The sequence below is a fragment of the Dipodomys merriami genome, unplaced genomic scaffold (genome assembly GCF_024711535.1).
Source record: "Dipodomys merriami isolate MVZ:Mamm:240054 unplaced genomic scaffold, mDipMer1.0.p SCAF_306, whole genome shotgun sequence".
Taxonomy (NCBI): domain Eukaryota; kingdom Metazoa; phylum Chordata; class Mammalia; order Rodentia; family Heteromyidae; genus Dipodomys; species Dipodomys merriami.
This window is the reverse complement of record NW_027204560.1, coordinates 115,887-139,566: the sequence shown is the minus strand read 5'-3', so window position 1 is coordinate 139,566 and position 23,680 is coordinate 115,887. Positions and strand designations below refer to the sequence as shown.

Genomic DNA, 23,680 nt, shown 5'->3' with positions numbered 1-23,680 from the left:
ATGCTTTTTTCTCAATGAATTAAACATTTGAGTAGAGGGTATTAGATACCTTGATGTCAAATGAACATGTGATTGTCTTGAATATTCTAACATTTTAGAGAAAATTCACCAAAGCGAATTGATGTGTATTCTTAAAGGATTCTGTATCATTTGCACAAATCATTAGTCATAGACTCTAGCAATATCTCATTAACTCATATTCCTCTGAACTCAGAAACTTCATAGGAAAGAAGGTAAGGTACAACATTGTATCTTTCCTCTGGCTAAAAATAGGAAGCACAAACTTATAAAGTTCCTTATAACCTCTCTGACTTCTGTTTGTATTGGAAGTGAAATGCATCCATCCACCTTATGATCATGTAATTCTATAATTCTGTACAGGCCAGACAGATCGCTTGATCCCACCTTTGCTTTTCCATTAGCAATAATTCTGAGAAAGGAATTCTTTTAGTTTGTGTATTTTTCAGCCTGGAGTTCATGAATGGCTCTTAAAATGTCACACAAGTTCTCTAAAACTGGACAACTATGTGTCAATGTGGTGACAAGGGTTCTGGATGGAGGTTCATAGCTTTCATTTGATTCTCAAAGAACTCTGTAAATCTCTCCACAAAATTGTTGAGAACCACTTTTTTCTAAATTAAACCAAGCCAGGCATCAGTGGCTTACACATGTAATCCTAGCTACTACGGAGGCTGAGATCTGAGGATCCCAGTTCAAAGCCAGGCTAGGCAGGAAAGCCTATGAAACTTTTATCTCTAATTAACCACCAATACTTCGGAAGCTTGGTATAGCAACAGCCTTGAGCACAAAAGCTCAATGTCTAGGCCCTGAGTTCAAGCCTCAGGACCAGCTCTACATAGAATTAAATAAATAAATAAATCATTTCCAAGAGATTCTTATCAGCTAGTGAAAACATGCTACAAAAGGTTATTTGGTTGTTTCTATAATATTTTGATTCCAATATCAATGCATGTAATAGAAGCTGTATTTCAAACATTCACTGATAGCTGTCTCCCTATTCCCATCTGATGACTGGTATGGAGTGGACCAAATCTACTTCCCTCTATCATGGCTTTCAAGGAAGCAAGGAAGAATGCCTACTGGCTTATCTCTAGGGGAAGAAGGCAGCTGAGGAATGATCATCTTTCTTTCTGGGTTTGGATTAAAATTCCAGAACTCTAAGCAATATTGAAAGAGTCAGAAGGCAAGGTAAGAGATCATCCTATCAGTAAGTCAAGCCTCATACATTCAATCAAGAAAAACAGGAGGCCCAATGTGAGGAAGGCCTTAACCAGAAAGGAAGATTATCATTCCTTAGCTGCCTTTATCCCCAGAGATAACTTAAAGTCTAGGGTTCTTTCCATATCACCACATCATCCAGCTGCAAGAAAACACGGGGTCTAAATATGAAGCTCAAAATGAACATGCTGCCTAAATTGCAACTTCTTTTAACTAGATTCTAGTGTTAACAACTCTCTTCTTTTATTAAAAGTAGAGACTCCATAGCCAAGCATCAATGGCTCATTCCTATAATCCTGGCTACTTGGAAAAGTGACATCAGAGACTGACATATAGAGGCCAGCCCCTACCGAGTTCAAGAGATCCCTTCTCAACCCATTGCTAGATGTGTTGGTCCACATCTGTCATCCTAAACTACATGGGAGCTGAGAGGAGGAGGAGGATTGTGGTTGCAGGCCAGCCTGGGTAGAGAAGTTCACAAAATACCCTTTCAACAGACCAAAGCTGAAATTGGTAGTGTTTTCCTGTCATCCCAGCAACAACAGTGTGTCTAGACAGTGGTCTAGACACACAACCAAGACTTTAATCTTAAAAGTAAATAGAAAAAATCCAGGACCGGGAGTGGGGCATACCTCAAGTGGTATAGCACTGGACCAGCAAGTATGAGGCATTGAATTCAAATCCATCCCCTCCAAAACAAGAACAAATACCACAAATATCCTATGATCATCCCATGTCTTATATATAATATAAGTTAGATTGAAATTCTTTGTCACTATCAGATCCATAAAACATATTCAGCGCTACAAAGTTGCTTTTTTAATGCAAACTTAATTTGTGCTTCAATAATTCTTGTTTATTTGTCTTAACTGACAATTACAGAAAGAAAAGGCTTCTTCATTTATTACTATCTTTTAAAACATGAGAGTAAAGATAAATGTATGTGATTTCATTCCTGTGCTCTTCTGGGAAGTGTCTTTTAAAAACATAATAATGTTTGTATTTCTTTATCTTTTTACAGGAGCATTGTTTTAAACCCAGCCTATTTCCGAAATCATCTTCGTCAAGCAACAGTATTTAGATGTCTGGAGAGATATTCAGAAGCTGCCCGGTATGTTTGTTATAATTTGTGAAGATTTATTTAAACTTAAATTAATTTTATTCTCAGATTCTGGTAATAGCATAAGGGAACTCTCCATTTCTCTCATGGAATATTATTTTACCCAAATTATTGTCCTATAAATGTCAAGACAACAATTATTGAGTATCTTTTTCTTTAATTAAAGCTATTCCATGTACATAGCTCTTAGCAAAATTCAAACTTTCCAGCCATGAGGTCACCAACAATGATGGGAAAACTTCCATAGATGTTGGAAGTGAACTTGACCTCTTGCTCTCGAGGATGTTTCCAGTCCAGACTATAATGACACAATTCTGTGATTCTTGAGCTCTGGATATGAAATCCTATCCCATGGAAGGGATCCCAGAAGCCCATTTATAAAAGACATGGCACCAGTTAGGTAGCACCAACGTTTATTAGAGATGCCCCAGAGTGCCTGGATGCCACTGTGTGAATGAGAACCTTGTGAAGCAGTTCCTAATATTCTCATCCTCAAAATGTACACTTACAGTGAAGAATTATAAGAGCTGTACAACATTCTCAATTCTACACTTGAATTCCTTCTCACCTGTGACAAGCAAAGCTTTTTGTTGTGGCTGTTGTTCTGAGATCCAGCTCTTCATACTCAATTCCTATCCTTGGCAAACTCCCTCGGCATACAGAAGCCTGCTAGTTTTTACTCCTCTACTTTAGCACTCTAGGAATTTGGTGAGGCAATGGGGATCTTTTCTAAGATTAATCCAAGTATACACTTTGAAATCAGAACCAGGAATTGAAATAGAAGCTAAAGGAGTTCCCTGCAATTGACACTGTGAGATTGGTATCAATTATACTTGTATAGCATAGTTCCAGGACTAGCCTGAAGTTAACTCAATGATGTATATGAAGGGCAGAGTTAATACCATTCTCTCTCACTTCTCAGTCAATCAACTAATATAGCCTACCATCTTTTGACCTGTGTGTTACTACCCACCTTAAAGAATTAAAACAGGTCTTTATTACTCTCTTTTTCACATTCCATTTTTTTTCTTTTACTAATTTTCAAATGTGTTTTATCTCGTGTACTCACATATGATTTGTTACACTTCTTATTTTCTCTAGCTGACTTGGGTCTTACTTTCTGCCTATATCTTTGCCTAGATACAAGAATGGAGGGACATGAAACCTCTTTTAGCCCATGCTTCACAAAAAAAGGAGTTTGTTTTTAATTGTACAAAATTATGGGTTTCATAATGACATTTTCACACATGTCTATAATGTCCTTTGATTATATTCACCCCCCCAAGGAAGGAATTTTTATAAAGATCACTAGCTCAAATAAAGCTGAACACCTCAGGTTCAGCATATTAGACAGATAACAATGATTTGCAAAATAACATTTATTAAGAGGGGTTCACTAAAGTGTTTGAATCCAATCAAAAGATCAACAGAAAGGCTAGATATAGCTTCTGTCCTAGACTGAAACTACTATGCTTAGACACAACAGTTTTCATCTTGGTTTCCTTGGCAATTACGTCTTTTAATATAAAGTATTCGTCATCCTCCTCCGACCCCCGGCCCAGCCCCAAAGGAAAGAATACTATAAACAATGAACATGATCGTTTTAGGATCTCTTGGATATTAAGTTTCTGATGTAAATCCATACATACAGCATTCATTTTTATCAACCAAACTCTTGGGGATTAGAGTAGTTTGCTTTAGGCTTTTCACAATCACATCATATTAAAACTCACTGGTAAAGTCACCACACCAAGGTTATTTCTTCTGGGATGCCAAGCAGTCCAATTTCTGGTATTACCAAAAATGAAAGAATGTCATTATTATGTAATCTGGGAAATGCAAAGGTGTGATTTCCAACAAAGTGGAACAGCAGGTGTCTCATCCAAATGAAACAATTTATGAGAACTCTCTGGAAATTTGAATATCTGAGATTGTTTGACCCCAGCCACCTTTACCTAGAAAGAGACTCCTGTTAAATAGGTAAGTAAGATTCCAGCACAGGCTTGGAGGAGGCCAGGCCTCAGAGAAACTGCAGGAAGTGTTCCTTGAGATGGCCGCATTAAATGGATCAGTCAGATTTGTTAAGAAGCACATTCTTTTATTTTGCATATCAGTGTCCTGTCTGTAACATCCTACTGAAAGAGAGAGCAAGAACACATAGATTGTGGAGATTGAATAAAATTAAGGCTATCTTATCATGGTTTAGGAAATACACTTTAGGCACTGGCTAAATTGATGAAATCATATTTTCTACCACAAAACTAAGCGAAAATTACTCTAACCACTCCACTTCACCCTCCCCTCAAAAATGGGCCACCCTGGGAAGGCTTGTCTAAAATAGCAAGTCACCAGCTCTTTACATATTACTTCACTAGGAATCCACTAGTATTGAGAACTTAATTCCCAATGCAACCCATGTTGGAAGGTGATGCCTTTGGAACTTTTAAGAGGGCTTTGGGTCATGACAGCAGACCCCTCTGAATAAATCAATACCATTATCTAGCCGGGCACCGGTGGCTCACGCCTGTAATCCTAGCTACTCAAGAGGCTGAGATCTAAGCATTCTGCCCTACCCTAGCAAGAAAGCCCATGAGACTCTTATCTCCAATAAACCACTAGAAAACCAGAAGTGGCGCTGTGGCTCAAGCAGTAGAGCTCTTGTCTTGAGCTGAAGAGTGTAGAGACAGCGCCCAAGCCCAGAGTTCAAGCCCAAAAAAATAAAAAAAAGTAAATTAATTAATTAATACCATTATCACAGGAGTAAGCTAATTGCAGGAGTGGGTCCCTGATAACAGACAAATTCAATACATGTGTGAATTCATGTGTTCTCTTGGCCTTAGCTGCCTTCTACTATGGAGTGGAGCAGCAAGAGGCCCTCACTAAACATGACCTCTGCTCTCAGCATCCTCCAGACCCCAGGATTAGTTCCGCCCTTTCTGTACTTCGTTCAATTACTCGTTTTCAAGTATTCAAGTATTCTAGCAACATAAAATGGATATAACATTACATGTACATTTACTCAGGTTACATCCCTGTCTCTTCTTCTTTCAAAATTTCTTCCTCCCTTCCAAGGACTTGGACCACCGATGGTAGCAGACTTCTCTAAAGTAAGCTTTCTCTGCCTTTTGGCCCATAATAATAGCACACGTCGCTAATGTGAGTTTTGTACTCCCTTGTGGCGCATTGACAAGCCATTCTGAATGGTTCTCACGCAGTGTGTGAGCCCGTGGTTCCCTTGCCATCGCTTCACTGAGTATTGATTACATTTGATTCTCTTTTACCACCTAATATGAGACTATGTGGGAATTTCCTTGAAATCTGCTCTACTGTGTTTTAAGATGCATTTAGTTGCTGGCTACTTCCTCGGACAAGCTGGATGGTGGAGGTGGGTAGAGGTGGGGAGTTGGTAGGTTTTGTGAGAGTCAGGAGGAGGGTGGCATTCTAGTTTCTCCTCTTCTGTTGCCTTCTCCTCCTTCTTGTTCTTTCTTCAACGTTGATCTTGCTGGAAATAACGCATATGTAAATAGCAGCCTGCCAAAAGAGCAACCCCCAAATATTGAAGTGTTCAGAAATGTAGTACTATAGAACTGAAGTTTCCAAAGATAAGCATTTGCTCAGAAGCAGAATCACAACAGCGAGCAGGAAGAAACTGTTTCAGCTATTTCTGTGTCATGGAACTCTATGATTTTAAATGAGATTATTAGGTATCTTGCAAACAAAGAGAATATTCTGACAGGTAGATTCCAAACAAGTGATTCTGAAGAAAATCTGAAGAGTTGATAGCAGTGTTGGGAGTATATTTGACTCAACAGTTCAACTTAGTTCTAATTCAGTTCAAAGTGTAAAACCCATTCATGAGCTGAGTGCAAAAGGCTCATATCTGTATCCTCACTGTGCAGGAGACTGAGATCTGAAAATCGATATTCAAAGCCAGCCCAGACGAGAAAGTCTGTGAGACTCTTATCTCCAATTGGCCACAAAATATAAAACCTAGCTGTGGAGCTGTGGAGCTGTGGCTCCAGTGATAAAGCACTAGCATTGAACCCATGACCAGAGTTCAAGCCCAAAGAATGGTACCAAAAAAAAAAAATACATGCAGGAGACTCAAAAATACATAGCAGATATTTCAGGCTAAAATAACTTCATAAATGTTCTTTCAAATAGACTAAGTAAAGCCTAGGGGTAATTTTTATTCATTAACTGTCCATCTGCTCTAAGGACCGCCTTCCTTCCTATTGAAGATACTTTGCCATTGTAGAACAGCTTTACTAGGGTCCAGTTTTATCATAGGAACCATATATGTTGGAAGATTATATATTAAGAAGTAAGTCTGGTAATTCCACCATCAAGTGACTTTCACATTCCTTACATAGTACAAAGCTATATGAATCCTATCCTAAACACTTTGAAAATACTGCATCTTGGCATGTGATTTCTAACACTGACATTAATAAAGACAGATTTAGTCATTTTCCATGACATAAGTCAACTATCTCACTTTTCAACTGCTGCTCCTCCAATTTTCAGGTAAGAAGTAGAGGTGCAGTGTTTGTGGTTTCAAAGGGAAAATATGATGGTTCAAATATAGAACAACTCCAAGTTCATAACTATCTCTTTTTGTTTTGTTTTGTTTTGTTAAATTTTATTGTAAAGATGCTGTACAGAGGGGTTACAGTTACATGAGTAAGTAATGAGTACATTTCCTGTCGAACATTGTTACTCCCTACTTTGCAAGGATCTGAAATTGCAGAATTAGCCAGGCGCTAGTGGCTCATGCCTATAATCTTAGCTACTCAGACCTGAGGCTGGTGGTTCTAAAGCCAACCCAGGCTTTTAAGAAATTCCATAAGACTTTTATCATCAGTTAACCAGCAAAAAAGCTAGAAGTGGAGCTGTGACTCGAGTGATAAAGTACTAGCATTATAAATATCTAATCTTATAAGAAAAAATGCTGATTTTTAAGATAGTGTTAGCTAAAGCAGAGTAGTATTACAAAATTGGACTTTTTGGACATATTCTTTTTGTCAGTCATGGGCTTGAACTCAGGGCCTGGGCATTGTCCCTGAGCCTCTTTGTGCTCAAGGATGACACTCTACCACTTAGGCTACAACACCACTTCTGGTGTTGTTCTGAGTAGCTACAGGATAGCCACTGATGCCCAACTTAAGAAAAAAAAATCTTTTTAAAAACTTCAAGCTGCCAGGCACTGGTGGCTCACACCTGTAATCCTAGCTACTCAGGAGGCTGAGATCTGATCATCACAGTTCAAAGCCAGCCCAGGCAGGAAAGTCTGTGAGACTCTTATCTCCAATTAACTACCAGAAAACCAGAAGTGGCAGTGTGGCTCAAGTGGTAGAGCACTCACCTTGAGCTGAAGAGCTCAGGGGCAGCACCCAGGCCCAGAGTTCAAGCCTCATGACCGACAAAAAGAAAAACAAAAAAAAACTCAGACTGTTCATAAAGGCACACACAGATTCATCAGAGAAAAACAAAAACATCAATCAACTTTGTGAATTTCTCCATGCTTCATTGATATTTGTAATAATAATTATTTTCATTCCTTTTCTCTTTTGAATGGCATGCTACAAATATACATTATCTCTAAACATTTCTGAAATAATTCTATCAATGCAAATTCTTGAACTTAGTATACTTTCTGCAAATATTGGAATAAAATAATTTTGGCAGAAAGTAAAGATGGATTTTTTTCCCTTGCTACATTGCAGCCTTACATCTTAAAGAAAAAAGAATTGGAAAGCAATGTAAATGACATTTAAAAAAAAAAACTTGTAGGGGGCTAGGAAGGTGGCTCAGTGGTAGAGCCCTTGCCTTGCATGCCTGAGGCCCTGGGTTCGATTCCTCAGCACCACATAAGCAAAAAGAAAAAAGCCGGAAGTGGCACTGTGGCTCAAGTGGTAGAGCGCTAGCTTTGAGCTGAAGAGCTGAAGGACAGCGCCTAGGCCCAGAGTTCAGGCCCCACGACCAGACCCAAAAAAAAAAAAAAAAAAAAAAAACGTGTAGGAGACCCCAAAATACCATAAATGTGAGGAAATGAAGGTCTCATGTCTACCTATTTCCACAATTTCTACAAAACCTGAAATGTGAAGAACCAATTAAACACAGAAATGTTTAGCCCAAAGGAGCTTAGGCTCAACTTTGAAAGTTCTGTGATGTTTTCTAAGTGCTGCCACGTGAATTAGCATTTGGTCTACAGAAGCTAAACGTGTAATAGAACTAGACCTCTAAACCTCTGTGCTTTGGATCTGTAAATTGGATTTAATAATAACATCTATGTGACCAAAACTATTCCTGAGGATTAAGGGAGACAATTTATATCAAGCACTCAGCACAGTACTTGGCACCACATAAAATATCAATAAAAATAAAAATAAAAATATTATCATTAGCCGGGCGCTGGTGGCTCATGCCTGTAATCCTAGCTACTCAGGAGGCTGAGATCTGAGGATCGCGGTTCAAAGCCAGCCCGGGCAGGAGAGACCATGAGACTCCTATCTCCAATAAACCACCAGAAAACCGGAAGTGGCGCTGTGGCTCAAGTGGTAGAGTGCTCGCCTTGAGCTGAAGAGCTGAGGGACAGCACCCAAGCCCAGAGTTCAAGCCCCACGACCGACAAAAAAAAAAAATTATCATTGTTTTCATTCTTGTTAATGATTAGAGCCCTTTGAAGATACCTTAACATTGAAACCAGGATGCGTTGAGCAGTCATTTAGCCTGGGCAATACACTAAAGACTACGAAATGCTGTCTAACTCTGAGTCAATGCATCTGGAAAACTCACTAATAACACAAAGACTGAAAGGGCAAGATTCTGCCTGGTTGGAGAGATTGAAAGGACCAAGACTCTAACCATTGTGGTGGTTGTTTTGTGTTTGTTTTGTGGGTGAAAATTATTAATTATTTTAACATCCTGTTTTATTCCAAATGATATTTCAATTATTTCTGAAGGTTATTGGAGTATAGCCAGATGGAATTGCAAATAGAAAAGAGGAAATGTTCAGGTCAACTGGTCATGATGCTAATTTCTCCCTTTTTCCCTTCTTTTATTTCAGTCAAACATAGTGACACCCTGGTAAAGATTAAGTTGAGAATCCTAATAGCACACTTCTAGAATTCTATCCTACACTTTCACCCTACCTTTTTTAAAATATTGCCATCAATTCAGGAGACTTCCATGCACCTAAATTAATCTTGATTCCACTAATTGTGGAGATGATAATACAGAAACTGTTTCTAGATCTGCTTGCAAAGAAGTGATCTACACTAGAGAATTATAGTCAAGATGGAAAGAACTGTGTCCCACCACCCCACCCCCAGAGCTATTAATGACTAGCTATGTGTGACCTTGGGCGAGGTAATTAAGCTCTTTGACTTTCAATTTCTTCAACCATAAAATGGAAATAAGAAGACTATTTTACAAAGTAATGAGGATTAGATGAAATAATGAATATAAACCACCATACTCAGTGTCTGGCACATAGTAAACCCTCAATTAATTATTGCAGCAGCTGCTATTAGTGTTGTGCTTGACTTTGAGGAAAGGTGTTTAAATCCGTGACCCGTTTGCACTGAGCTAATTCTGCTCCTCCATGAGCCTGTGGTGTAGAGGCTGTATGCTTGGCTCCCACTCTGCATTTGCTTCAGTAGTTTCATCTACGACCCTTGCTCTAGGCCAAACTTAATCTCAGTTGTGTAGTGTGCATTACCTTTGTTCCTTATAATTGAAAAAAAAAAGTTATATTCTACCTTTTGCAGGTGAGGAAACCACAGCTGGAATTTGAATGGCATGTCAAAGACCATAAGCCTGATAAGTAACAAATTAAAACTTTGGGCTTGGTTTTATGTCAAACCCGGGGATCCTGCGTGAAAAGAAGCAACAAACACTGTCAGTCTTCCTACCTGCTTCCTCAAAGAGGCTGAGATTGTCTCCTTGTTCTCATTTTCCCTTTCTTGATTACTAGTGTGCATATTAGTACATTTACTGTGTGTTTTAATACATTTAGTAGCCAATTAGATTTTCTCTTGTGTGAAATTCTCATTTTTTATCTTGATCCTTGGAACATTTTCATTGATTTGTCTTTGTATCATTTAATCATATGGTTCCTTATAGACTCTATGAATTTATAATTTACATTAATATCACCTACAGGCTATTTCTTTGTATGAAACATATTCTCTGCAGTGGCTTTGGATAAAATATATATGATTTAGCATTAGTATTATCAAATATAATCCCTTATAATTGGTACAGATTGAGTTTTAAGAAATCCTTTCCTCTCCCAAGCTTATTAAGGTAATATTCTATTTAGCCTGTGGAAGGTTTAAAGTTTTCCCTTTCCCTTTAAAGATTTGATATGATAATTGATTAATTAAAGATTTTATATAAAAATTCATTTTTATACATGGTGTAAGGTAGGAATCAGTTATCATGGTTTCAATTTATCAAAGGAACTATTATCTTGAAATCATCTTGGTGAATCCTTTTGCTATTGATCGTTGATTTGATTATCTCTGTTGATATCAGTTTTCCATATATCGACACTTTGTTTTCTGGACCCTACTTGATTCAGACGTTTATTTGTCTAGTGCATTGTCAAAACCACATATCCAATATGTGATAGTCTATGACCTATCTAGATATCTGGCAAAGCAAAACCTTCTCAACTGACATTTTTTTTAGTAATATCTTACCTATATTGGCCTATTGTTTCTCCATATAAATTGTAAAAAGAACTAGAATTGCAAAAACAGATGGTGAAAGGGCTGGCTTAGAATTCCCAGACTTTTCTGCTTTTTGTTTGCCCCACTGAAATCTAAGGCCAAGAAAGGCAGGGTTTGAACATTTTGTCCCACAATTTTTTTCCCAATTCCATCATTAAACTTGTTACTTTTTGGGGGGGAGGGTCTGGTTGTGGGGTCTGAACTCTGGGCCTGGGGGCTGTCCCTCAGCTCTTCAGCTCAAGGCTAGCACTCTACCATTTGAGCCACAGCGCCACTTATGGCTTTTTTTCTTTTTTGTTTATGTGGTGCTGAGGAATCGAACCCAGGGCTTCAGGCATGCAATGCAAGTGCTCTACCACTGAGCCACCTTCCCAGCCCAACTTGTCACTTCTTAATGAAAGCTTAACGTGTGTTATCTATTCATAAACAGATCTTATTAAAACATAGTTACTAAACCACTAAGAGTTAATATATTTTTAGAAAAGAAAGTTTCCATATTTGCATATAAACCCTCTTTTTGTAATGTAATTATAACAAAAAAAATTTAGATGCCTATGCTATGTACCAACCAAGCAGAAGGCATACACAATGGCCAAAGTTACAAATTGAGTTTCAGAGTAAATATTGATAGTATCAGATTATAGCCCTTAGAATTGAATCAATATCTGTTTTCCATAATTACACAAAAATAACTTCATAAATAGATATATAGAGCATAAGGAAAAACTTCCTCAAAGAAGAATTCCAACTAATAAATGTAGAAAAATGAGAGAGAAATCAATATGAGCAAACCCACAATAGTAATAATTGTTGCAGGCAAGATTCACTAATGGACTTCAAGTTTCCAGTACAGTATGCAAGGGACATAGAAGTTACCACTCCATACTAATGCTGACCAAACCAAATATATATATATATATATATAATTATCAAATATATATATAATTATCAAATATTTACAGACTATTAGAGATCTCAATAATTTTTCAGTGAAATATATTGAAATGGTATTAGATATTATTTTTATATAATATAAAATATTATAAAACAAAAATTAATGTTCAATGAAAATGAACAAATAAAAATGTAAAAGAAAATAAAATATTGAATAAAATGTTAAAATTTAGAAAATTATTTACCAAAATAAATTAAATTAAGTATTAATTTTTTTAAAAGCAAGATCACTTCTGAGATCCATCAAAGACATAACATCACAGGGAAAAGGAATCATTTTGAAATACTGCAGAAAAATTTGTTCTTTTTAGTGAGAATTGCAACACTGGTAAGAAAATCTGAATCTGCTTTGGTTTTATCAGAGACTTCTTTCCCTGTGACCAAGAAAATGTCCAAGTCTATATTCCTGCAGCCATTTTGTTGCACTTAGATGAAAAGATAAAAACATCAACTGAGCAAAGCACTAGTAAAGTTCACAGCCCATGGCCCGGGCTTCTTAAAAGACAGAGCTCTGATCATGCAGCTATAGAATACAGATCATTAAAGCTCCGCTAGAAGAATTCCTGTTACCCAGTATATTTTTTAAAAAATTACCAGGCATACTAAAAGATTAACAACACAGTGTGCAGAGAACAAATGAACACTTATCCAAACTAGGGTCAGATATGGTACACTACTGGAATCATGAGAATGGTTTTAAATGATGATTAATGTGCTAAGGCTGTAATGGAAAACATAGCCAACCTGCAGGAGCAGATGAATAGTATAAACAGAGGTAGACATTGGAACAAGAATCAAGAAGATCTCTAGCATTTGTCAGAGAACACAAATACTGTGGTGGAAATGAAGAATTCAATCGATGGACTCATTCACAGAATGGATGTAGTCAAAGTCTCTGGGCTCAAGCTCAACAAGAAATGCACTCACTACTTGACTTATGTAACCATAACCCCTCTGTACATCACCCTGATAATAAAACTAAAATTTAAAAAGGTTGTTGGACTTAAGGATATGACAATATATAAACTTCTAAACCTGAAAAGTAAATAAGTACAAACACATGAGGATTCCAAGAATGCAAAACTAAAAGAGATGAAAATATGTGTGATGAGAATATCTGAATAAGAACAAGAGAGGGAGGAACTGATATGCATCTATGTGGAAATGGAGAGAGAGAAAGAGAATCCTTATTTATGCCCTTTTCACTTTAAGGCTGTAATCCCATTTTAGCAAGACAGAGCCTTCATGAGTTCATCACTTCTCAAAGGCTTCATGGCTTAATACTGTTGCACTGAGGGGTTTCAACAGGAATTTTGGAGACACACAAACATTTAAACCATAGCACTTCACCCCTTCCACCTAAAATCCTATCTTTCATAAGCAACATATTTTCCAGCATCATCTCGGAAGTCTGTACTCCAACATGTGTTCCACATATCATGTAAACTAGATATGGGTGAGACTCAAGGTGAGATTCATTCTGAGAGACGTTTCCCTCCAAACTGTGAACCTGAAAAATTAAACAGGTCCAAAAGACAATACAGGATGGGTGTAGGAGAGACATCCCATTACAAAGGTCCCAAGTAAATCCAAACCTAACTGACAAACAGTTGGTCTTAAGACTCCAGAACACAATTTTTCACCCCACACTGGAGAAGACATGTGCTATATATCTGCATTTGGCTCCTTTCATATTCTCCAATCACATCCATTTTCCTAAAAAAATGACACTATTATATTCTTCATGGCTTCATAATGCTCCATTATTTAAATAGTACCACATTTACCTTACCATTCCTCCATGGATAGCTGCTTAGGCTGACATCATAACAGCTACTGTGTATACTGCAATGAGAAAGCATTTTAAAATATAAACCTGGCGGGGGGGAAGGATTGGGTGGAGGGGTGGGGGGAGGATGGGAAGGAATAGGAAGGTGAAACAAAGGAGGAGGCTACAATGCTTGATAAGAAGTGTACTCATTATCTTGCCCATGTAATTGTAACCCCTCTGTACAGTATTTTCACAATAAAAAATAATAATAATAAAATAAAAAATAATATATATATATATATATATATACCTAGCAAGCACTGCTGCCCAATTTAAAAATAACCCTGAAACCTTAATTAACTTGAAAAGATACACAAATGACAGATAAACATTTTAAAAAAGGTACTGCACATCGTATGTCATCAGGAAAAATGTATATGAAATCAACAATGTGAGAGATGCTACCACACATAGATTAGAATAGCCAAAATCTAGAACAAACAGGATGAGGCAGTGGACCATTGGGAATTTCCATTGTTGCTGGTGGGAAAACAAAATGGTGCAGCTGATCTTAACTGCTGAGACCTGAAAGCAATTGTATCTTTCAGCAGGTGCATAGATTCCAACAATGGAATATTAAAGTCCTAGAAATGAGTGAACCAAGACTTGAAAGACTTGAAGTTGTATTTTCAAGTGAAAGAACTCAGTCTGAGAAGAAGACTACATAGGATATTACTGCAACTAGATGACATCCTGGAAAAGACAGGAAGAAGGGACGGAAGAGTAGGCAAGCGAAGGATTTTTAGGACATGAAACAATTCTATATGTTATTTATGTACTAGTGTGAATTTCCTGGCTTGTTCATTGTGCTAGGGTTATGTAAACTGTTATATTAGATGAAGCTAGAGGCTGCTAGGTGGAAGGGTGGACATTAACTGTAATAGTTTTACAAATGTTCTGTATGTTTAAAATTCAATGAAAGAATTTTTAAAGAAAAACATTGTGTTTGTTATGTTTAGTACCTGCTGTAGTATATAGAGCTTCTTAAATCAGTGTGTGGAGGAGTGGAAGGGGTTGCCTGCTTGTGCAGGGTCTGGGTGTTGTTCCTGAGTTGCGGGGGGGGGGGTTGTTTGTTTTGTTTCGTTGGGGTTTTTTTGTCAAGGCTGGCACTCTTACCAATTGAGCCACAGCTCTACTTCTGGCTTTTTGCTGGTTAATTGGAGGTAAGTTTCATGGATTTTCCTGCACAGGCTGGTTTCAAACCTTGATCCTCACATCTCAGCCTCCTGAATAGCAAAGATTACAGGCATGAGCCACCAGTGCCTGCCTTCTTGAATCACTCTATCCACCGTATTCGAAAATTTGAAACTCAACTTTTCATGTTTTAAGGCATTTTTATCAGCTTTCACTTGTAGGCTATTTTGAGATATCCTTCTTTGCCTGCTATAATTTAAGAACATGTTCTTTTTTCTATATATTCTATCTCCTACAGATTCCATTTTAATTTTAGCTTCTGAAGCTTATCCTGCTATTCTTTTATACTCTCCTTCTTTAATTACCTGAGTAAAATCTATCTGTTAAGATTAGGGCTAGAAAATATGGATCTGCAATCCCATTTTATCTCTTATAATTGTGTTCCTCTTGGCACACACGATACCTAGCCACTGTGGAATGGGGAAAGTAACACTGGCCCCAGTGCTTTCTCTTATCTCTCCAGAAGTTATGAAGATCAATTCTTGTCCCCTGGACTCCTGACATCATAGTCTCTGGCATCCCCTTCCTCTGCCTTTTCCTTCCCAAATTCATTCTTCAATTCACTGCTGAAAAATTAGTACTTTGCAGAGGTGTTGCCTGTTGTTCCTTTCTGGAAAGGTATGCATTTTCTTTGGCCATTAAGTTCTCTCCCCTGATTTTAAGTAATCTATATACTAATGATCAAGAATTCAAGCCTACATTATCAGATCTTGTTCCCAAATCCCACTAGGACTTATCTGAGCAGCTTCATCTATTACGTATCCCTTTCTGGCTGGGTTATAAGCATCTCACAAAAACATGTTCTGAACTGAATTCTTCACTGCTTTCAAAAACTTCTCTCTGGCCAGGAGCTGGTGGCTCATGCCTGTAATTATAAATGCTCAGAAGGCTGATATTTGAAGATCATAGTTTAAAGCCAGCCCAAGCAGGAAAGTCCCTGAGACTCTTATGTCTAATTAAATACCAAAAAGTCAGAAATAGAGAGGTAGCTCCAATGGTATATGCCAGCCTTGAACAATAAAAGAAGAAAGAAAGAAGGAAAGAAAGACAGAAAGAAAGAGAATGAAGAAGAGAAAGAAAGGGAGGAAGGAAGGGAAGAAGGAAGGAAGGAAGGAAGGAAGGAAGGAAGGAAGGAAGGAAGGAAGGAAGGAAGGAAGGAAGGAAGGAAGGAAGGAAGGAAGGAAGGAAGGAAGGGAGGAAGGAAGGAAGGAAAGAAGGAAGGAAGGAAGGAAGGAAGGAAGGAAGAGAGCCAAGGCTCTGAGTTCAAGCCCCAGTAACAGAAAAAAAGACACTTCTGTCCAATATCTTAATTATCTAACATAGGAGATTGATTAAATAGTGTAAACACAACAGAACACACCATTCTAATGCAACAAATTAGTATCTACTAATATAGACCATATCCTCCCCCATATTAATTATTTTTATTGTGAAAATACTGTACAGAGGGGTTAGAATTACATGGGCAAGGTAATGAGTACATTTCTTATCAAGCATTGTAGCCTCCTCCTTTGTTTCCCCTTCCCATCCCTTCCCATCCTCCCCCCTGCCCCCCCCACCCAATCCTCCTCCTTACCCCTCCCACCACCAAAGTTGTAAAGTTCGTTTTTCTACATAACAACTTGTACATCTCATTGTTGCAATGGGTCCACCTGTATACCTATTTAAACGATTTGTTTTTTCCCTTCCCTCCACAAATTATACCGACATCAAATAAAGTGAAAGCAGGGGTTATACCATGGAGGAAGGACATACAAAGCAACAAAGAAATAATCTTATAAATGTGTTAGAAACAATTGCATGAAAGAATAAAACATTTGAATTCATATCTTAGGGTTTATTTCCCTAACATCAACTTATCTGACCTTTTCTGCTTGACTCAGACATATACTAGTTATTGCAAATAAGGGAAACCATGGGACCTATGTTTCTTTGGGCCTGGCTTACTTCATTTAATAGAATTTTTCCAAGTCTTTCCATTTCCTAACAAATGGGACAATGCCATTCTTTCTGATGGAGGCATAGAATTCCATTGTGTATATATACCACATTTTCTTGATCCATTCATCAACTGAGGGGCAACTGGGTTGGTTCCATATCTTAGCTATGGTAAATAATGCTGCATTAAACAGTCGTGCTGGTAGCTTTAGTGTGGTCTTGTTTGTGATCATTTGGGTAAATGCCCAAAAGTGGGATTGCTGGGTCATAGGGGAGCTCTATTTGGAGTCTTTTGAGGAACCTCCATATTGCTTTCCAAAGTGGTTGAACAAGTTTACATTCCCACCAACAATGCAGTAAGATTCCCTTCTGCCCACATCCCCTCCAGCATCTGTTGTTATTAGAGTTCTTGATTATAGCCATTCTAACTGGGGTGAGGTGGTATCTCAATGTTGTTTTGATTTGCATTTCTTTTATGGCTAGGGAGGTTGAGCATTTCTTCATGTGTCTATTGGCCATCCTGCTTTCCTCTTCAGAGAAGTTTCTCTTTAAGTCTTTAGCCCACTTATTTATTGGGCAGTTCTTTCTTTGAAGATTTGTTGTTGGGGGATTTAAATTTTTAAGTTCCAGGTATATTTTCGATATGAGATCCTTGTCCGTTGTATGGCTAGTGAAGATCTTCTCCCAATCCGTGGCCTTTCTATTGATCTTGCTAGCTATGTCCTTTGCCAGGCAGAAGCTCTGCAATTTCATGTAATCCCATTTGTCCAACCTTTCTTTGATTTGTTGTGTTTCTGGGTCTCTTAAGAAAATTTCGGCCTGTGCCAAGGAGACCTAGGGTTTCTCCTATTCCATCCTGTAATGTTCTCAGAGTGTCTGCTTTGACTCCGAGGTCTTTGTTCCATTTGGAGTTGATTCTGGTGCAGGCTGATATATAAGGATTTAGCTTTAGTTTTCTACAAGTAGTTAACCAATTTTGCCAGCACCATTTACTGAAGAAGCTGTCTTTCTTCCATTCTATTTTTTTAGCTCCCTTATTGAAGATTAGGTGGCTATAGGTCTGTAGCTTCATTTCTGGGTTTTCAATTCCATTGGTCCTGAGGTCTGTTCTTGTGCCAGTACCAAGCTGTTTTGATTACTATGCCTTTGTAGTAGAGTTTAAAATTTGGTATTGATATTCTTCCAGCACTGCTCTTTCTCTTATGGATTGTTTTTGCTATTCGGGGTCTTTTATTGTTCCATATGAATTTTTGGATTGCCTCCTCTATTTCCTTGAAGAATGAGGTTGGGATATTGATAGGTATCGCATTGAATTTGTAGATAGCCTTGGGAAGTATTGCCATTTTCACGATGTTGATCTTTCCAATCCAGGAGCATGGGAGTTTTTGCCACTTTCTAAGTTCTGTTTTGATTTCCTTTTTCAAGTTTTTAAAGTTTTCATCAAAGAGCTCCCCATATTAATTGTTAAGCAGGTATAATAGATGTATGATATGCTTTATTTATAGAACAAGTTTGAGCCCATCTCTCTTTAGCTTAATTCTTTTCAATGTTCTCAATAATCTACAAAACAAACTTTTGAGGGGTATGTCACTGACTTTCTTATAATTAGCTCTATCTGGTCTCTCTCTCTCTCTCTCTCTCTCTCTCTCTCTCTCTCTCTCTCTCTCTCTCTCTCTCTCGCACACACACACACACACACACACACACACACATACACGTACACAGAGGGAGAGAGAGAGAGAGAGAGAGAGAGAGAGAGAGAGAGAGAGAGAGAGAGAGACCATATTTCAGACCTCTGCACACATTCTACGCCATCATATGTCCTCAGGCCAGCTTCACTCCCAGTTCATCTTCTAATATCTTCTCAAGACCCATATTTTCCAAGGAGATTTCCCAGTGTCCACTTCCTACAAACAGAATTCAGTTCTTCCAGGGGCTGGTGTCTCACGACTCTGATTCTAGCTATTCAAGAGGCTGAAAGTTTTGAAGCCAGCCCATTCAGATCATTTTTTTCTTTTCTTTTTTTTATTATTGTGAAAATACCATACAGAGGGGTTACAATTACATGATCAAGATAATGAGTACATTTCTTATCAAGCATTGTTGCCTCCTTCATTCAGATAAATTCGAGAGACTTTTATTTCCAATTACTGTAACCAGCAAAATGCCAGAAGTAGAACTGTGGCTCAAGTGGTAGAGCTCTAGCCTGAGGGAAAAAAGCCCAGGGGACAGTGCCCAGGCCCTGAGTGCAAGCCCCAGGAAAAAGTAACATCAGTAATACTTTAAAGACCTTCTTTATCACACTATTCATGCTCATGGTTTTGTACATGCAATCTGTGTACAAATCTGTTCACACAAGCACTCAATTCAGCACATAATTCAGACATGATCACTCAGGAATTTTCCAGCCTGGAATTCATCAAGAAATTAATGAAGATTGTGTGCTGTTGGTCTTTCCTGTTCATTGTCATTTTATCTTCCCCAAGTGATTTATCTGTCCAACCAATTCTTCCTTGTCCTTCAGCTAATTCATTTATTCCCCCAGAAGGCCTGTAAAAACACTCAGTTACCTGACAGAGATTTTATTTCTATACCATTGATCAAACAAATCCTTAATATCTTTCACAAATTTTTTAATTGTCTTCAAATTTGAGGTGATTGTTACTGATTGGACTGTTTGTTGCCTGTGGGTTTGAGCTTACTGGCTAGAGAGGCAAGTTAGCACTTGTTACTATTTAATTTTTATTTTCCTCTATTTTAAACCAGGATGTTAGAATACAACTAGGGCCACTGAATAGGAATGTGCTCTTCACTGGGGTTTCATATCAGTCTTCAGCCTCTGGATTCTTCATCAGAGACTGGGGAACTCAAGGCTACAAGAGATGTCTCCCTGCTGATATGGCCTGGATCTCTGGAGGTTTCACAACACTATCCTAGGTGTTTTGTGCTTTAGATATAATTTTTCAAAATGATTGTCTCTGAGGTTCTCTGGCAGTGTATTTCTATGGCAGGCATTTCCTCAAATGAGTGCTGTAAAATCCCAGCCACGATGGTAGATTCTTAAATCTTCATCTCTCTCAGGGAAAAAAAAAAATGGCTGCTAGGTCTCTTCAAAATCATAATCTTCTGGGTCATTCCTCAGTTAGGTAGGGCTGAAATTTGTCCCATTAGGGCAAGACATGGGGACTTCCTGTATCCAACTTTGATGCTGCCCACCACTGGAGAAGCACCAGAGCACATTGGCAAGGTGTCAGTCTCTTCTTCCCAGGATTAAGTGAATTACATGAGGGTAACAAGAACATGATTTCCTCTACTCTCATTGTACTTTTCTTTATAATATATCTTACTCCACCTATTCTCACTCTCCTCCACCAACCCCACACACACTCAGCACCCAGGGAATACACACACACACACACACACACACACACACACACACACACACACACACACACACACACACACACACACACACACGACACAATTTAGAGCATTATTTCGAGGCTCTTGAACCATCTACTCTTCTGTGAGCTGATACCTTTTCTTTCTTCAGTCCACAGAACTATTTCCTTCCTTAAAAACAACTTGCCTGGAAAAAAAAAAAACCTGCCAGCTGTTATCATCTTCCAAAATTATCTATTTATGCTTTTATTTATAAATATGCTACCATTTACTTAATGCCTCTGGGCACATTTGCAAACTTTAAAAAATGCAAGTAAAAAGTAAAGAAATACCTTGAAAACTGTGGTTGGTTGTTTAAAAGAGAGAACAAGGGATGTCGCCTATGCTTCCATTAACCTTCAGGCAGCATCTAAATATGCAGATGATCATTGTTCTGTGACCAACCCAGAAGGAATCCTAAGCCAACACCATGAACTAGCTCAAAGGGGTTGATGCTTTTCCTGTGGGAAAAGAATGACATCCTGGAAGCTCAGTAACTCTAGTGCTAGAACTCAGCTCTATGCTTCTAAGTGATTCTATGTTCTGTAACACAAGCTCAATAACATAATAAAATAAATATATATATATGAATACTCAATAAATAAGCAATTCTTTACTTAACATAAATACCCATTTACTTCCAAGCTCAATGATATTGCTTCTGTGTTTACAGATCTGGAATCTTGCTCCTCTCTCTCTCTCTCTCTCTCTCTCTCTCTCTCTCTCTCTCTCTCTCTCTCTCTCTCTCTCTCTCTTTCTCTCTCTCTCTCTCTCTCTCTCTTTCTCTCTCTCTCTCTCTCTCCCCCTCCCTCTCTCTTTCTCTCTCTCCCTCTCTTCAACTCTCTCCTCACTCTCTTTTTGTCTCTCTCTGTCTGTCTCCTTCTGTCTCTCTCCCTTCTCCTTCTGTCTTTGTTTCTATTTTTCTCTCCCTCTCTCTGACTCTCGCTGCCTGTCTGTCTCACTCTTTATGTGTCTCTCTTCCTTCCCTTTCCTTGCTTGTTTATTCTTTTTAAGTACACAAGTTTTGCTCTCTGATCAGAGTACTTGTATGTTTTGGATAATCTGCGAGATAATGGAAACACATTTGTGTCTACTAGACAGGCTTTCAGATTCAGATTTACAAATTAAAAGCTACAAAATGTGCAGTGCGTTTGGAAAAGACAAATTCGGCATGAAAATCTAGATTCCTGTGAACTACAGCTGATAAATTCTAAGGCATTCACTCGGTGAGTCCAGCTAACAGGATAAATATATGTCATCTCTTAGAAAATACATATATCTTTTAGGAGGAAAAAAAGTGAGTGTGTACATACATTTATCAGTAATCTTAAATCAGGGAGAAGGTTCAACATAATTCAACAAGAATCTACCACGTTGCTGGGCCCAGGGGCCAAGGCCTAGCTACATGGAAGGCAGAGATTGGGAGTCCATGGCTGGAGGTCAGAGTGAGCATAAAAATTTAGGAGACTTCATCTCAATCATGGTTGAGCACAGTGGCTGGTGCCTGCCATCCCAGTGACAAGAAAAGCACAAATAGCAGGATTACAGTACAGGCCCTGCAGGCATAAAACTAAACCCTATGTTGAAAATAACCAATATGAAAAGGGACTGGCAGAGTGGCTCCTAGGGTAGAGCACCTGCTTAGCAAACACAAGGTCCTGACTTCAAATCACAATATGGTAAAAAGTAAAGAAATAAAGAAATCTATTACAACTTACTCCTTAATCAGCTCTTACAATGAGGAATAAAAGAAGCAAACAATAAGATTTCTTCCTTAAAGCACTTTCAGCCCCACTAGTAGACCAATGTACAATTCTATCGACCAAGTATCAGACAGGTATATCTAGCCATGGAAGAGGAAAGTTGCAGAACACACAGAGACATTTTGAAACATATCCTCTGTGAAAACAATAGGAGACCACTTATTGATCAGAATCTAAGAACACTTTGATAGTGAACAGCTTCCTGTTGCCCTGGAACAACAGGAATAGGCTGGCACCTAGAAAATCTAGATGTATGGTGACGCCCAGCCTAGAACCACAAGTGAGACCAAACACCGTCTTCTGAGGGTTACTCCTGGGCAGAACAGCCCTAGCTAACACATTGTTATGGTGCTTATGCCCAGGGATCTGGATCTGAAGTCAAGAGGAAGGGGGAGGAGAGAGACAGCAACAGAGCCTGGAGCCATATTTTCTTTCCCCTTCCCCACTTTCCACTGATGATTTCTCTTCAAAACATCCTAGCTCTTCCATCTGTATTTCTAGTCATGCATGAGTTGACCAAGATTTTTGGAGCTTGTATACCTCCTCAGCCTCTGACCTTTGACTCTCCCCACCCCAGACCAAATAGAAACAGAGCAAGATTGCCTGTACTTGCCCCTCCACCAAATGTAAGGGCAAATCGGTTTTGACTGGCTGAGATGATCACACTTAATTCATAGTTGACAAGATCACCACATTTTACTCCAACTCCTCAGACAAAAACTTGGTAATCAATAGCTTTGGGTATATTCTCCAACCATCATCAGCCATAGCATCTTTTCAACAGAACAAAAGAGATGGTAGCTATGTCTAGAAGCAGGAGGATAGCTTATGGATAATGACTATTATTGACCTCCCTTAACTCAGAAAAACCTCTCCAAAGCAGCCATCAAATATTCTAGACTATTTATAGTAGTTTACTTTCCCAGTGTACAATGTTTTAAACTAGAGGAATAAATTTCAAGTGTCTAATGTAATTCAGTGTCTATAGAATCCTCTTTTTCTTTTTTCTTTTTTTTTTTTTTTTTGGTGGTACTTGATTTGAACTTGAGGCTTCAACATTTGTTAAGTTGGTACAAAACTCCAATCCTGTTTTTGAAGTTATTTTGGAGTTAGAGTCTTGCTTCCCATCTGGGCATGGACCTGGGCTGCAATTCATCTACTACTTTAGATTTCTCTTTGTTACTGATATTGCAAGCATGTGCCACCACACTCACTTTCCCTCTGCTGAGATGAAGTCTTGTGAACTTTTCTGCTGAACTGTAATTCTCCCAGTCTCAGCCTTCCACCTGGCTGGATGAGACAGTATGCACCACTGTGCTCAGCTATGGATTGTGAAGGGGGTCTCATGAACTTTACTGCCTTGGCTGGCCTCAAACTGTAATCCTCCTCTTCTCAGCCTCCCAAGTTGCTAGGATTAGAGGTGTGAGTCACTGATGCCCAGGTTTGGATTCCTGTTTGTGAA

The 23,680-nt window shown here is 38.4% G+C and overlaps 1 protein-coding gene across 2 annotated transcripts in view; it reads left to right on the top strand.

Moving 5' to 3' along the window:
* The window catches only part of Spata16 (spermatogenesis associated 16), a 239,033-nt gene that overhangs the window by 128,832 nt on the left and 86,521 nt on the right, over positions 1 to 23,680 (top strand). For both annotated transcript variants that reach the window (XM_070041296.1, XM_070041298.1), the window contains exon 4: positions 2,261 to 2,350. In XM_070041296.1, coding sequence (XP_069897397.1) covers positions 2,261 to 2,350 — 90 coding nt within the window. The remainder of the gene's footprint in view (positions 1 to 2,260; positions 2,351 to 23,680) is intronic.